The sequence below is a fragment of the Arvicola amphibius genome, chromosome 14, assembly GCF_903992535.2.
Source record: "Arvicola amphibius chromosome 14, mArvAmp1.2, whole genome shotgun sequence".
NCBI lineage: Eukaryota > Metazoa > Chordata > Mammalia > Rodentia > Cricetidae > Arvicola > Arvicola amphibius.
The window spans coordinates 16,396,396-16,412,705 of NC_052060.1; the positions used below are offsets into that span (position 1 = coordinate 16,396,396).

Here is a 16,310-nt window from a genome sequence, read left to right on the forward strand (position 1 = left end):
AATAAAGAACCAGAGTCTGGGATAAGTTCCCACAGCCATCAGCAGAGGGGCTCCAGAGCAATAGGAAAGTGCCCACCAGACCCAGGGCTGAGGGAAATTTTAGAGTATTCTTTTCATTACTTCGGTGGGGGGGCATTCTCATTTGTGCGTGCATGCGTGCGTGTGTGTTGTGCGCGCGCACATGCTTGCAAGTGTGTATGGCTGTCCTCAGAGGTCACTGGATCCCTCAGAACTGGAGTTACAGGAAGATCTGGGCCTCTGTAGGAGCAGCACACACTCATAACCATTTTTTTTTCCAGACAAGGTCTCAAAAATCCCAGGTAGCCTCAAACTCCTTAACTAGCTGAGGTGACCTGGAAGTCTGGCTCCTTCTACATCCACCTCCCAAGTGCTAGGATGGCAGGTATGTTCCACCGTGCACAGATAAAGAAGTCTTTCATGATCAGTCTTTCCGTTGAATTTGTACTGTAGGGAGGAAGATCATAGATGAAACTGTTGGTTGTGGATTGTACTTAATAGTTCTGTAGTCTATGGAGAACAGGGCGCCATCGTCCTAGTGGTGAGCCATGAGACTTTAACACACCTTCAAAGATATAAGAGAGTCTGAGGTTGGCATAGTCCTTACAGTAAGCACTAGGTTAGCTAAGTCTGCGCTGTGAGACCCCGTTTTCAGCTTGTAGCATTTTTTTGTTTTGTTTTGTTTTGTTTTGTTTCTGGAGACAGGGTTTCTCTATGTAACCGTTCTGGCTGTCCTGGAACTCACTCTGTAGACCAGGTTAACCTCAAACAGAGATTCACCTGCCTCTATCTCCTGTGTGCTGGGATTAAAGGCGGGCGCCACCACTGCCCGGTGCCTGTAGAGATTTTTAAGATTCTTTTTATGTGTATGAATGTTTTGCCTGAAGGTACGTAAGCGCACCATATGCATGCAGTGCCTGCACAGGCCAGGAGAGGGCACTGGATCCTTTGGAAATGGTTTGTTAGCCACACCGTGGTTGCTGGGAACTGAACCTGAGTTCTCTGTAAGAGCGCAGAGTGCTCTTAACCATGAGCCATGTCTCCGGGCACAAGCTCACGGGGTTTTAATCTCGTCCCCCTTCTCCCTACCCATTGTCCACACTTGGTCATCACACTCGGCACGTCTAAGTTTCCAGTAATGGGTTTGAGAGCCTGGTTGTCACTGAACCAAGAGTCTTTGTACAACAGCCCTCTTGCTCACAACCACCCCACCAGCTCACTGGAGGATCTGGAGAGCTAGGTATGCAAGCCAAAGCATTATCATGGGGCTTGGTACCCAAACAGGCACTCTCGGCGTCACGGACATTCCGGCAGGGCTTCCAGAAGCTAAGATTGTCTTCTTACACAACGGGCAAATAAGTTTCAAAAGAACAAGGGAGGGATGTGAAGCATTACTTAACCAAAATGAAGTCCTTACACTACCCACACATCATTTTCAGTAGGCTGCCCAGGGTATACGCAAGCACAGTGAATTTGAGGAGCCCATCCTAGGCTGTATCCTACTTTAGTAATGACTTACCCGTTGTCAGGTGAACAGATAGTTTAAATATAAATATTAAAATGTAAAAATGACTCCCATGGAATGTGGCTCATTGCCTGACTCTTTCCTGTTTTGAAAATGTATCTCATCTCACACCAGAGCCTAACATGTGCTAGGTAGGCAAGCATGCCACCACAGAGCCACCCCTAGCCCCCCGAACCCCTTATTCTGAAGCCAGCATCTCAAGACGCTGTAAGCTGTGTTTCAAGGACTACCTACCCATCAGAAATTGCTCCCCCCCCCCCGTCTCTCTCTCTCTCTGTCTCTCTCCCTCCCTCCCTCCCTCCCTCCCTCCCTCCCTCCCTCCCACACACACTGACAAAGAAGCGGTCATGGGAAACTGGGTATAGCTAGTGTTTGTTGAATGGATCACTAATGAGCTTACTTAAGATACGTAAACATCCACACTGTTTGAACATCTTTTGTACATCAAAGGGGATTCAAGTACTTTTGTCTGGCTACAACTTACAACTGCAAACAGGGAGCACAAAGCATGGACTAGTAAACTTTCAGGGAAGCATTAGTCATTTGTGAAATGAGAGGGCAGGACAGGATCAGGCATTGAAGCTGGAACACATGAGTCACTGGTGGCTTCTGGTCTGGTTCCACTGAAACTGTCAACCGAAATTTGCATATGGACACAGCCATCTTTCTGGGAATACAATGCATGGCTTTTCTAAGAGTCTCAAAAGGCCCAGAGCCCTAAAAGGGTTGGAAAGTTGCTAATAACTAACTGGTCTGGTAAGATGTGCCCATGGGTACAATAGTGGTAAAAATCGACAGTGGCCACTGCTTTCTGATTGGATTTAAGACTCAGCTGGGTGGCAGCGGCATATGCCTTTAAATCCCAGCACTCGGGAGGCATAGGCAGGTGATCTCTGTGAGCTAGAGGCCAGCTTGGTCTGCAGGACTGGCTCCATAGCTGTCCCACAGGAGGAATGTATGCAAGGTACTGTAACCTGGCCAAGAACCCATAGGTTCTAGGAGTGAACTTCCTAATGCTTTGCTAGGAGAGAGCATCGACCTGCTTTCAGACACGCATCTTTATACACACAGATTAGTACAGCGCTCAGTCCTTATCAGAGAAGCTCCTTCGTGACGGCTCAGCGGTTATCACAGAAACTCACAGCTGGTCAAAGTACAGAGAATAAACCCAGCTGGAGTGCTCACCCACAAACGGCTCATCTGTATCACACCGTCTCCCGGGGCTCAGGGGATATCACGGAAGAGGAGGAAACATTCTAAGAGCCAGAAGTTAGGGAGGACGAGGACCTGGCTTCTGGGCACGCCATGCCCTCATGAACTCACAGTAGCTGTGGCTGCCCGGACAAGACTGAGCCAACCCAGTACGGCTCTCCTGTTACCACCCCGGCTTGAGCAGTTAATGACGGCTATGGGTACTAGAGAGGGAGTAACAGTTTTTCTTAGGGGTGTGGCCTTTGGCAGGTAGACCATGCTCCAGTGGGTGGCCCTACACCTGTGCATATATGGATAGCATAAGTTTGAACCAACGGGTTCTTAAAACAAAACAAAAAGGGGTGGGGGCACATCTGGGAGTAGTTAAGAAGGATGGCTGGGGTAAAGATATCAAAATAATTATATGCATGCATGAGATTCTCAATGAATAAAAATATTGTATTAAGTTATTAAAGACTAGATTACTGGGAAATTATTCCCCCCAGCTCTATGCTTCACAAGAGAACTAATGTCTAATTTTTTGGAGTTCTTTTTGGTTTTTTTGAGAAAGGTTTTCTCTGTTTAAGAGCTCTGTCTATCCCACAACTTACTCTGTAGACCAGGCTGGCCTTGAATTCAGAGATCCACCTGCCTCTGCCTCTGTGCAGGGATAAAAGGCGTGGGCTGCTATGCCTGCCAATTTTTTTGTGAATTCTAACCTGGGTGCACCCATTGAATCATCTGGTTGTTTAAACACACGATCAAGTGTTTCTTACAGCACCCGCTCCCATTCCTAACAAAAGAGTCCTGGACTGTACAACACTTTTTGTTTGGTAGACAAGACTTTTCTCCCCAGACAGTATGATTTAATTTGTTTTAATGTAGTCTGCTATAAAAATGAAGACTTCTGCACGGTACATTTGGCTTTACAAATGTTAATAACTAGTTAATGCTCGTGTTACACCTTGCACATCATTAGAATTTATTGACCAATAACAGTTTTTCTGACATGGGTTAATACCCAAATTGTGAATCATGGAACTTTTACTTAGCACACACAACTATTGCAAACTTAAATACTAATCTATAATATCTAACTGAATTATTGGATCCATTTCAGGATTGTGCTTATTATCTCGGAAGATAGGCAACTAGCAAAAATACACATTTCTCTTGCATATCCCACCCCCATATTACACTGTTAAAGAAATATTGTTCAGTGCACTTCCTAAGAATAAACTTCCTTATAGCATCTCTCTCTATATAGATCTCTATCTCCAGACAGAGGGAGAGCACAATGCAACCTTTAAGATTACCATTTAAAGCAAGAGAGGTAAGAAGGTTCTGGCCCTGGAGTCTCTCCTCCCGATTAGGAGGGTCAGCTTCTGACCGGCACTGCTCTGTTTTGGCTCCGCGACAGGAATAAATTCAAGGCAGTATTGCTTTGGGGAGTCTCAGAGGACAGCGGACATCATGGCACTTTCATGGCCACACGTCTACAGTGCACTCTGCTGCTGACCTGCCCACGGGTTTCACCACCTCTTGCCCACTGACTCGATGTGTTAAGAAAAATATTATTAAAAGTTATTAACAATTAAATTTTGGGGAAGACTTTTTTCTTTTTAACAGCTCTATGCTTCTCAAGACGACCAATGTCTAATGCCTTGTGCGTTATCTAACCTGGATGGGTCCACCGAATCCTTTGGCTTTTCAAACACGTGATCAAGTGTTCCCTACAGCGCCCATTCCCCTTTCCTGTAAAAGGTTACAGCAGGTCGGGGGCTTGTGGACAGATGCTGGCTTGGAGAATGCATACAGACACTAGGGCTTCCTCTCTCCCCCTCCGGATACAAAGCCGTATAACCAGTGTCCTGAGCTGGCCTGGCTAGAGTTCTGCTTGCCCACAGCGAGGCTGTTCTGGGGACTCGGTCAGATGTAGCTGACACAGCGGAGAAGCCCAGAGGTTCCTGTCTATACGAAGTCACAGAGGGAAACGACAGAAGTTCTAGGATGAAAGGGGCTGCAGCCTGGCAGCTTACACGCTGAAGTCAACGACAGCCATGTTTATCTAATCAGCAGTGTTTAAAACCATTTTGAATCAGTTCCTGGAAATAATTTTCTTACAGAAATTTGAATTCCTTGAATGTTTGGAGAACTGGTAACCTTGTCTGGAATTTCTGCAGGGCAGCAGCCGGGGCTCAGAGGGGTGGCTCTATTACACGGGCTGTGACACTGTGGCTTGCTACATCCCCCTCTACCACAAACCAGTGGGCGGCACTCGAAGGACCAGCTGAGTTCTGTGGCACCAGGGCTGCTCTAGTTGTGCCTTTCTGCGATGCTGACGATTCGGGCTTCATTTGGTAATGCCCCACTTCCTTGTGAAATGGATTCCTTTGTTGGCTGGCTGGCTCCAAGCGACATGTGGTTGCTTTGGTAGGTAATCTTAACATGCGATTCTACTTGTCCTTTACACTACACTGCAGACTCCAAAGGTACAATCACACTAATATTTATGTGCTTAAGTGTGAGGATGCTGAACACGTAAAGGGGCATGTGTGTCTATACAGAAATATGTATACTTCCATTTGGGCAAAAGTTAATTTGGTTCCACAGATACAAGTGCTGGCAGCATGGAGAATAAATGTAACAATTTGGTAAAACCTGTATAATTCTGACTTACAATATTACAAAGAGTGACTTTTTAAGTTATTGCTTTTTGATTACAGAATAAAGAGTTCATTATGTCGTTTCCTGTTCAAGTAGAAGCGACCAGAACCAGAAGTTCCCAACAGTCCATGCTCGAAGGTGGTTTGGAATGGAGATGTGATTTCACTCTGGTCAAGGATTGATGTGGGAAACTTGAGAATGACTTAATTTTTTCAAAAGTACAAGAAAATCAGCACCCCAACTGCTCAGTGCGCGGGAGGGTTTCTCAAGGGCTCAGTGACGCGCAAAGCTCGGCCTGACAGAGAGTTCACGCCCCTTTGGAAGGATTTGCACTCCACTTACGCAAACCTCGGGTCAGAACACAAAGCTGGAATCAACAGTCAGAGAGGATTAAGAGCAGTGTTTTTTGACATTCAGATTCAGAGGATCTCGGTTTCTGCAATAAATGCTCGGTCTTTCGTGTCTGCCGCAGTCGTTCATGCGGCAGTCTTATTTCAGGCACTTTTAAAGCATCTTCATCTGGAATAAAAATCTGCACGAACCGCTTCTGCATAACTTGAAATGAGTGCTGAGTGATTCTAGCTCCAAAGCCGACAGCAGATCACCGCCAACTTCTCCATCGCCAGATGCGGGTGACCGCGGAGCTTGAGATGTCTGTGAGGTCCCCTTCTAGCTCAGTACAAACAGGCGAGTCATAAAAACCCAGAGTACTCAGATTCTACTTAAAAACAATACAAAAAGGTAAATACACTGAATGTATTACACAGATGGCTGTGGCTACTATCAAAATAAATAACATGATCCGACTCCAGGGTTTAACTCGGAACTCTTGAACGAAATCTGATGGAATGTCAAATGTGGAGACCCACTCCTAGGGACTAGCTGCTGGTAGGCACAAGTATCTCAACGTCCTTGCCGTTGGCCACCACGGCATTGGGAGAGCAGTTGCTGGCAAGGTCTTCTGTGGTGGTCAAGGAGGACGCCTGGGAATGAGTTTTGGTCATGGGAGTGGCAGCAGATTGGGATGGGGTGAGGCCAGGCTTTTTGGGTGGGATTGGTGGAGGGTTTCCTCTCTCGGCTCTTGGGATGGTTGGGGACTTGATTCCTGGAGACAGGGGGCTCAGAGGGCTGGATACTTTCCCTGGAGTAGGTGAATGGCTAGCATCACCTCTTGGGTTGGCAGTGCTGGCCAAGTTCCGGTAGTCTGTACCGAAGGGAGAGCTGTTGGGAGAGACTGGCTTGATTGGCCCCTGGTTAGTGAATCTGGACAGCACCTGTGTGACCGTGTTTCGGGCCAGCTGCTTGGCAGCAGAGTTGTCTAAAAGGGTAGGGGACAGGTCCCTGGATGGAGGGCTCTGCAGACCACTGGCCTGTTGATCTTGGTCTGCTTGGGACTGAAACTTGTGCCGAGCTGCGTGGAACCGCTGGTTGATTCCTACTTGGTAGGAAGACTGGTAGCCGGGGCTGCTGACCGACGACCCCAAGAGACGCTTGGTTAGAACTGGCGAAGAGCAGGGAGAGGAGGTCAGGGAGGAGGAGGCGGTGCTGCTGGGAGACAGTGAGCTGCCACTGGAAGGGAGGTGACTTGGCATTGTGACCAGAGTCTCAGCTCCGACAGGACACCCGCCATTCTCCACCAGCTTCTCCTGGGCGGAGACCACAGATTTCTCCCGTGGAGGCCCTTGGTTTTCTGTGCTGCTGCCTGAGGTCAAGTCCCTGGTAGTTTGTATTTCCGGGTCACAGTGGCCATTGACTTTCGCGTAGGAGTGCGCAGGAGGGGAGGGACCAGGAAGAGCAGCGTCTGTCAGCTTGGTTAGGACGCTCCCGTGGCTTCTCTCCATCTGAACACTCTCTGTTTGGCAGAACACAGACACTAGCAGCGGGGGCTCTGTGGCTGTGCCCCTGGATGCAGTCGCTGGCCCTCTGCACTGCTCACTGGTGCCACTGCGCTGCTGGGCGGCCTCCAGGTCCCTCACAAGCTTCTTTAAGTCTTCAATCTCGTCTTTCAGGGCTCTGGTCCGGTTCACCTCTCGATTCAGTTTGGCTCTCAACTGCTCCCTCTCGATATCAAACTCAGACAACTGCTTCTCCACCTGGGCCTCCGTCTGCAGGCCCCGTTTCCTCTCAGCCGCCAGTTCTTCCTCCAGCTTACTCGCCCGGCTCCTCTCCTTCTCCAGTTTGAGGCTCAGCTCTCCGGCCTTCTGCCCCTCCTCAGCTGCCTTGCTGGTGGCCTTCTTACACTCAAGCACCAGCATGGAGGAGAGCTGCTTGTGGCGGGAGCGCTCCTCTTCCAACTGACTAGACAGCTTTTTTTGTTCTTTTTCAAATTTTTTCACTTGGGACTTTTCGAATTCCAACTAGGAAAAAAAAAAGTCACCACACATCTTGATTAGAGCAGGGAAACCAAAGATGTCCTGGAGTCATGATCACGGGGAGTGCCCTCGCTAGCTGCACTCTGGGGCATGGTGCTAGCCTGTACGCCATGGCGCTTAGGTTAATTAGTATTTCTGAAGTCTGAAGACATCCCACACAGAACCCCCACACACTATGATCTAATCTTTGCTTGATGACTTGGGAGGCATTTGAGTTCCTAACTGCCTCAGGGTGAGCAGCGGGAATATGATGCTCCATTGTGTTTTAGGTATGTGGGGAGAACACAGAAGCAGCCAAAACAAATACAGAACATATGCAAGCTAGATCTGGGGATGGAGGCCACTGAAAATCAAACTTAAAGTTCCAGCAATCATTTTCTCTGATCTAAAAAAGGAAAAAGAACAAACTTTAGTAGCTGCACTTAAATCCTCATTCATTAGACAAGGTCTTACTCTGCTTACTCTGAGAGTGGCTTTGAACTTGAAATCCTCCTTCCAACTGCTAGGATTAGAGGCATGCACCACCATCCATGGATCTACCTCAGTGTAGTTTGTCTAATATTATCACATAGACACTGAATGAGCAGGAACAGGGTAAGTCATGATCATATTTAAAATAAAATTTAAAGAGTGTGAGTTCAAGGCTGGCATGGTCTACATAGTGAGACCATGTCTAAAGAACTGAAAACAGCACCGCATACTACAGGAATAAAGGGTTGTTTCGTGTCCTGCAATCTTTGCTTCAGGTACACTGAATTGTGACAGGCCACACTGTTACTGTAGATCAGGCAACAACAAAAAACTCTGAGAATTTTTAAATATAAAAAAATAAACCATGAAAAAAAAAAAAAAACTCTGAGAATCAGAGACCTCTGAAGTATGCCACGGATGACAGCTCCACTAAGTGCTCTATGTTGGTTTAGCTTCTAAGACTGTGTGTTCTTGTGGGTGTCGTAGGGGTTATGTGTATGAGTGCGAGTGTCACTGCAGACGAAAAGGAGGGCATCATACCCCCAGAGCTGGAGTTACAGTGGATGTGGGGGACCAAACCCAGGTCCTCTGCAAAAGCAGCGTGTGCTCTTAACACTAGGGAGCTGAGCCATCTCCCCAACCCCAAGTAACCTATGTTTAAAAAAAGAAGACGTTTTGGAAACAGACATGATAAACACAGAACATCCTATCTTCTCTCTGAAGACTTATAATGTAATATTGCACACTGAAAATGAACCTAAAAGTTATTCTAAGCAAATGCCATCACGCTCTTTCTTCCTGAGTTACCTGTTGCGTCAGCCTCTCCCTCTCTTTCTCCAGCATGTAGGTGACATCATCTCCTTCTGCGGTGTCCTGCGCATGCCTCTGCCTCTCTTCTTCAAGGTCAAGGATCACCTGTAAAGGATTTAAAAATATTTACTTTCAAATATCAAGTAATCACACTTATATCACTTAGCACTTGAGGAGGGTTCCAGATTAAATAATAAGCAAATGAAATCTAGCCAGGGCCGTCCAGGAGCATGCTGTCTAGCAGGGTGAAAGACACGCAAGTTATGTGCTAGAAAACAAGCTATTCACTTTGCTGAAGCATGTGCAGAAGAATGCAAGCAGAGACAAGAGAGTGACTAATTAGCTGTGAGGCTCAGAAGGTTTGAGGACCAGCAGAAGTCTGGGAAATCATATGCAGTTTGGAATGACTAGGGACCTGCTGGGGTGGGGTGTGCGTGTGTATGTGTATGTGTGTGTGTGTGAGAGAGAGAGAGAGTGAGAGAGAGAGAGAGAGAGAGACAGAGACAGAGAGAGAGAGACCTTACAAGGCTAAGGTATTACTCTCAATGCTGTCATTGGAGGTACCAAAATGGGAATCTGAAATTAAACATCTTAAATGGGACATCTTGTGCCTTACTTAACTAAGAATACTTATTTTTGTATACCCAGATAAGACAGGAAAGGCTCCTACTTCATCCTACGTGCAGAAGGCCCAATTACTGGAATCCTAAGTGATGATTTTTCAGAAAACTCTAATGACTTGTCCATTTATCCTGCGGAAGGATCCAAACCCACACCACGTCCTGGATAGGAATGTATCACTCAGTAGCCTCCCTCCGCTTCCGGAGTGGCTCAGCCCAGCCCTCCGGGCTCCGCACCGTCAGCTGCCTCAATGATCGTTTCTCAAGACTTCGGCTCATAGGAATTCTTAGGAATGAAAAAAGAAGAATTTCTATGACATGGAACTCCATTTTAAAACGAAAAACCAAGCACGGGGTCACATGCCTATAATCTCAGGATTCAGAAGGCGGAGGCAGGAGGATTGCTATGACTGTGAAATCAGTCCGGTCTATACAGAGAGTTCCAAGCCAGCCAGAGATAAACAGGGAGATTTGGTCTCAAAAATAAGTAAAAAATAAAAACATAGTAGGATTTGAGCTTTAAAAAAATCTAGTTTTTAAATTTAATAGGAAGGTTTTGGTTAAACCTTTTTGGTAGCCAGGGTTTACCTAGCCTCGCTTTTGAGAGCCTTTAAAATTACCAAAAGAAGGGGCTGGAGAGACGGCTCAGGTTAGAAGCATTGACTGCTCTTCAAGAGGTCCCGAGTTCAATTCCCAGCAACCACATGGTGGCTCACAACCATCTATAATGAGATCTAGTGCCCTCTTCTGGCATGCAGGCATACATGCAGACAGAACACTGTATACATAATAAAATAATTCTTTAAAAAAATTACAGAAAGGAATAAAAGAAACTAAAGTCTCAGAGACAAGAGTGGGTTTAATAGGGGAGAAAGCTTTTTAAAAGACTCATTTTATTTATTTATGTGTGAGACTGTATGAGTGTGGTTGCCCACGGTGGCCAGAGACATCGGAGTCCATGGAGCTGCGGTTACAGGTGGTTGTGAACTGCCCGATGTGGGTGTGTTAGGAGCTGGACCTGGGCCCTCGGCCATCTCTCAGGCCCAGACAAGTTTTAATGACATTCTGAAGTGGGAAAAGAGCAATCTTCAGACTCCCAAAGAGCTGGGACCTGGAAGTAGCAGGGGCTTCAGGGAGGCTGGTTTCAGAGCCTGGATTTTCAGACGATTAGGAAGACTCTCCCTTAAACTAGGTATGGAAAGCATCTATCTGTAACCCCAGTGCTTGGGAGCTAGAGTTGAAGGTCCTCTTTACCTCCATAAATGAGCTCAAACCTCGTGAGGGCTACACTAACCCACAGATCCACGTGGGGGCTGGGCAAGGGAAGAGGTGACTAAGGAACTCTGCTTCCATTACAAGCAGTGTGAGCGCATTATCGCTGTGTGGATCCCAATCTTTCCAGAGGTGAAGGGTTAGTTAACAGCCACACCACAGCGAAGGGCAGACACTGGGAACCTTCCGTGAATTCGGACTATAAGCTTCCTCTTACTATAGACCTCGAAGAGCTAATTGATTTCTGGCAAACTAAGTGCCCTACTTGTTTAACATTCCCAAGAGCAGATAGGTATTCTGTTGGGTAGGTGATGCAACCTTCCCACATGGCATGGTGATACACTGAGAGCTGGAGGCCAGCCTGGGTTAAAGAAGACCCTGTCTCAAGAAACCAAACAAAACAGGCAAATTACTTGTTTTCAAAAATTTAATACTACTTACAACACTTTACACTGAAACAGCATACTAGGGAATTTTCAGTTATTTTTAACTTTCTCCTCTCTCCAGTCACATAGACCTGAAACTATACTACACCTTCCACGACACTATGCCATTTGGAACAGTTCAGTCACTTCCTGAATGAAGTGGGAATAAGGCCTGCCCACCACTCGAGGATCTGATGAAGATTCTTTTAGTTCATGTGAAAGTCCCAACTTAGGCCACATTTCAACACACTGCCAGAAATGTTCTAGATGATTCTAGGTTAGACTCAAAGGTTTTAGGCAACTTTTGGAATTTAACTAAAAGTAGAAAAAATACACTTTCCATAAAAATGCATACACTTCTGATATCTTATGTATTTCAGGGGATATATGTGGCCTACCCATGACCTATCCTTTGGACTCAATGAAAAAAAAAAAACAAAGACTGACAGGCAAGAAGACCCAGCCTGGAGACAACTCATCAGATATGGATGAGCAGTGAGCTCTTGTGGAGAGAACTATGGGAACAAACTAATGTCTATTAAGTTTGAAGTTGCTGACCTCATTTTTCTGGTTAAAATGTCTCCTACAGAACACTGTTGATGCCTATCTTTGTAGGTCCAAATCTAAACTGGTATACCCACACTAAAACTCTAAAGATGAAGCACGCAGGGAGCACCGGCTTGCCCTTCTTTCTGAGCTATCAGACAGAACAGAGTGCCTGCCCTCCACCCAGTATAGGAAAAGCTTAAAAGCAATAGGAGCTGTTCATGGCTTCACAAGCATGCGATGAAATACAAAACCAGAATGGATGGAACAATCTCCACTCCTGCATGGTTGCAATCAGGGAGATTTATCCTCTTTCTTCCCTAAATACTCTTTATTTATCACTCAAGTAAGCAAACGGAGAATGCTCTGTTCAGCTACAAGCTAGTCAAACACTCGCTTCTTGCCAAAGTGTGGAAGATGGAGATCTGGAAACGAGATGCACCAAGTGTTCTGGAGTGCCACACAGGAGGGAGGGGTGTCTCCTGCAGGACGTCTGCCCAGCCTTCAACTGAACCCGTGCAATCATCTGTGCTCCTTTCCTGTGTCACTGAAGGACCTTTCTATACCTAGAAGGTCCCCTGCCCCATCAGAGTCCCATGAAACCTGGTGGCGGACAGGATAGGAGGCATTATTTACAGAGGTCTCTGAGGATTCCTGAAGCACACACCTGCCCATGGGCAAGCCTACCTTTCGGTGCCTGCTCTCGGCAGCAGCCAGCTGGGACAGCATGCGCTCCTGCATGTTCTTACATTGCTTCATCACCACCTTAAGGATAGAGAGGGGGTTTGTGCACACTGGCTGCTTCTCACTATCATTTTTTTCCTTTAGTGTTTCAAAATCTCTCTGAAGAGCCATTAGTGGGTCACTGATGTTATATTTTCCATAGCGTTCTTCAATGAAAGTATCTCTGTGTTGGGCCTGGGAATAAGAAAGAACAAAGAACAAGACAAAATCATCAGAGTGAGAACTGTGCTATAATCAGGACGTATTAAAAGTGGAAACACTAGTGGAAGCCCGACTACAAACCAGGAGGAGCCACAGAAAGACAGGCAACTAACTGCATGCAGAAGGTGAGCGGTGTGATAACACGAACAAGCAAATGATTACAGGGAGCCGGCCTGGTATCAGACATTATCCAAAGCAGGTACGGCCATATTAACTCAGGCACTTTTTTTAGATGATTGTTAATCATCTCCATTTTGCCGATGAGAAAACCATTACAAACAGGCTGGTTACCCAGCTAGCCTGCCTCCAAAGTCCCTGACTTGAAGCAGGCTCACTGCCTCTGCATGCGTCTGTCCATGTTATCTTCAGGTTTATCCCATCTTTCTTCTGTTAAAGTACTATACATGATAACTTTATAGTTTATAACTTAGAGACAACAGGGTGCCAGCAGGAGTGCAGCGGATGCAAGTCTGGACATAGGAGAGGGAGTCCAGGACTCCTTGGGATCTGTAGAGAACTTGACTGCACTGTTGATGGGACGGGGGGGGGGGGGGGGGCTTGCACAACCACAGCTGAAGACAGAAACCCCTTCTGCCTGCCACTAAATTCTACCCCTTTTCAATCTCCCATCAGCCTCTAGCTCCCTTAGTCTTTTCTGTTCCCCTCAGCAGGCAGACATCTAAGGATAACAAGTGCTTGGAAAGACACTTCCGTGTCCTTCTTGTGCTACTGCTGCTCGGGGCAGCTTTAAGAATTACATGGGGGAGACAACAAGCACTATGTGTAGGCAGACAGAGGGGCACCAGCATTTTCTACAGCGGCTAGGCATGGTGGCAAATCCTTTTAACCCCAGCACTTAGGAAGCAAAGGCAGGTGGATCTCTTTGAGTTTAAAGCCAGCATGAGCGACATCCTGAGACCCTGTCTCAAAAACAACAAAAGCAACAACAAGCGAGCTCTTAAGAACACCCGGAGGATGTGTGTGGTAGCACGGCCTATAACCCTAGCATCCGAGGCCCAGATGGGGAGATCCTGAACTGGAGGTCGGTTTGGGCTATACAGCAAGACCTTGTCAAAAACAAGCTGTCCTGCCGCCACAAGACTGGAGTAGTTCAATGATATTTACATGATAGAAACAGAAATTTAATTAAATTGAAAATATTCTTTCTTTTTAAAAATCCCCACATGTACCGGTACATGGAGGTCCATAGCTGGCGAGGAGGTTGGTCTTGAATTCTGGCTGGATTTACAGGCATGAACCATCACACCAGGCCTAAAACCAAAGTCCTCCCACCTTCTTTCATTTTCTTTATTCTTTCTCTTTCCTCTCAGTCTGAGGATCTAACCTAGTCTCCTATAGCTCCTGTCCGGGCCACGCTTCCTATAGTAACCATGGCTCCATCATCAGTGTGATAAATGGACGACCACCATCACTGAGATTGATTTGGCAGGGCAAAAGAAATAAAATAAGCTGGAATTAAAAAAAAATTTAGTAACCTTTTCTTTTCAAAACACCATGGAGAAAATGGGATGGGAGAAGCTGCAGCTTCTCCTCTGGCCACGGAACAACTGGTGACCTTGACATCAGTTCTGCTGAGAAGCTGTCTGTCAGGTTTGAGCATATAGTTAACTAATCCTAAAAACATGACTTTAAAACCCACACAGTGATTATCCTGTATAATTAATAAGCACCAGAGTCCCAAGTAATGGGAGCTTCTCCGATGAGCCTCGGCCTGAGAACAGCTGTTAGGCTGTCTGCTTTCTCTGCGAGTACTCGGAGCAGTTCCGGTCACTGCACGGTAATCACAATCCACACAGACGGCTTCACCTGTCAGAGAAAGGGCGCTGTGGACAGCCTCCTGAAAGGCTCCGGTCACACAGCAATTCTACCACAGGGCCAAACACAGAAAAGCTCAACTTGAAGGCTGTACTTATGATACCAAGCACCTAGAAAATGGGAGACAATACAGTTTTCAACCAATTTATGGGCTACAAGTTTAACTGCAAATACAGTGAGAAGCAAAACCAAATGCTAGAACTTAAGTAATGAAAGTAACTTTTATGGGGGTACGTGCTGGTTATCTGTTTCTGCATAACAAAAAGCCCCCCAGTCAGCAACTTAGGTAAGACTCATTTTATCTCACATGACATCCGATGGTCGGGATTCTAGGGTGAGGGGTTAACTGGGTGGTTCTAGATCAGGATCTTAAGTGCCAGCTTCCCACAGTGCACAGCATGCAGGTGATCTAGACTAACGTCTCAGGAGCGCAACACCACCTTAGGACATCCCAGATGGGACCACACGGGAAGAGCAGCAGGAGGCAATGCTTACTCCCCAGGGAGCAGGGGCTCCTCAGAGGCTGGCCACAGACAGGGGACGAGATGTGTGCCGCTAACACTACATTCCAGGGTGAAATCTGAAGGCCCAAGCTTCCAACACTGAGCTTTAATATTTTAATGACATTTCAGCTATTAAGAAATATAATTATAAGGCCCTCATGTACATGAGGGGCTGAGTGTGATCTTGGGTTTGAGTTTTGGAGAAATTTAGTAATAAAGCTAAAATCAGTCAATTTCCTGTTTCATCATTTTTACTTAAGTGACAATATAAACTTTAGGTGAACAGAAATTCCTACATTTTCAGAAATCACACTGGCCTTTAATTTCAGAGAAGAGGAAAATAATTGACTTGCTAGACAGATTCGGTGGCAGGGGTGTTATCAACAGACAAACACACTGGCTGTCTTCGGCGGCAGGGGTGTCATCAACAGACAGACACACTGGCCGTCCTCGGCGGCAGGGGTGCCATCAACAGACAGACACACTGGCCGTCCTCGGCGGCAGGGGTGCCATCAACAGACAGACACACTGGCCATCTATTGCTCATTTCTTTTCAATTCACAGGCTGCAGGAAACACATCACAAGAGAAGGCTTAAAATAACATCACAGAACAGCCCCGGAGCCTGCCATACTTAGTCTCCAAAGTCCCAGCTGTGTTATCAATGACTTCAAAGAGAAAGCCAGGCACTCAGACCAAAGCAGGAGAACTGAGAGTCTCAAGCCAGCCTGAGCCACAAAGGAAGATTTTGTTTCAAGCAGCCCTGGACCCCAAGAATAAAAGTAGTTTCCTCTTCTACCTTCCAAGTATAATGTGTGGAAGACACAGGAGTATGAATAGTCTAGTCTCAGGCAGGAAGTCAGTCCCTATATTCTTTGGACAAATCTAAAGGTAAAGAATTAGTCTGGGAGAGCTTGGTTGGCAGGGTGCTCGCCTAGCAGGCACGAAGCCCCAGGTTCCATCCCTGGCACAGCATGAAAGTGTGTACACGTCTGAAGTCCCAGTTCTTAGGAAGTGAAGGTGGTGGATCAGAAATTCAAGGTCATTTATTTCCAGCTAAATATCAAGTTTGGGGCCAGCCTGGGCTACGTGAGTCCTGCCTCAAAATAA

The 16,310-nt window shown here is 46.5% G+C and overlaps 1 protein-coding gene across 2 annotated transcripts in view; it reads right to left on the reverse strand.

Moving 5' to 3' along the window:
* Positions 1-3,583: 3,583 nt before the first annotated feature.
* Positions 3,584-16,310, reverse strand: part of Cttnbp2nl (CTTNBP2 N-terminal like) — a 47,870-nt gene continuing 35,143 nt past the window's right edge. For both annotated transcript variants that reach the window (XM_038311219.1, XM_038311220.1), the window contains exons 4-6: positions 12,605-12,835; positions 9,052-9,159; positions 3,584-7,758 (exon numbers count right to left, since the gene is read on the reverse strand). In XM_038311219.1, the coding sequence (XP_038167147.1) occupies positions 6,280-7,758; positions 9,052-9,159; positions 12,605-12,835 (1,818 nt within the window). In that variant the 3' untranslated portion in view covers positions 3,584-6,279. The remainder of the gene's footprint in view (positions 7,759-9,051; positions 9,160-12,604; positions 12,836-16,310) is intronic.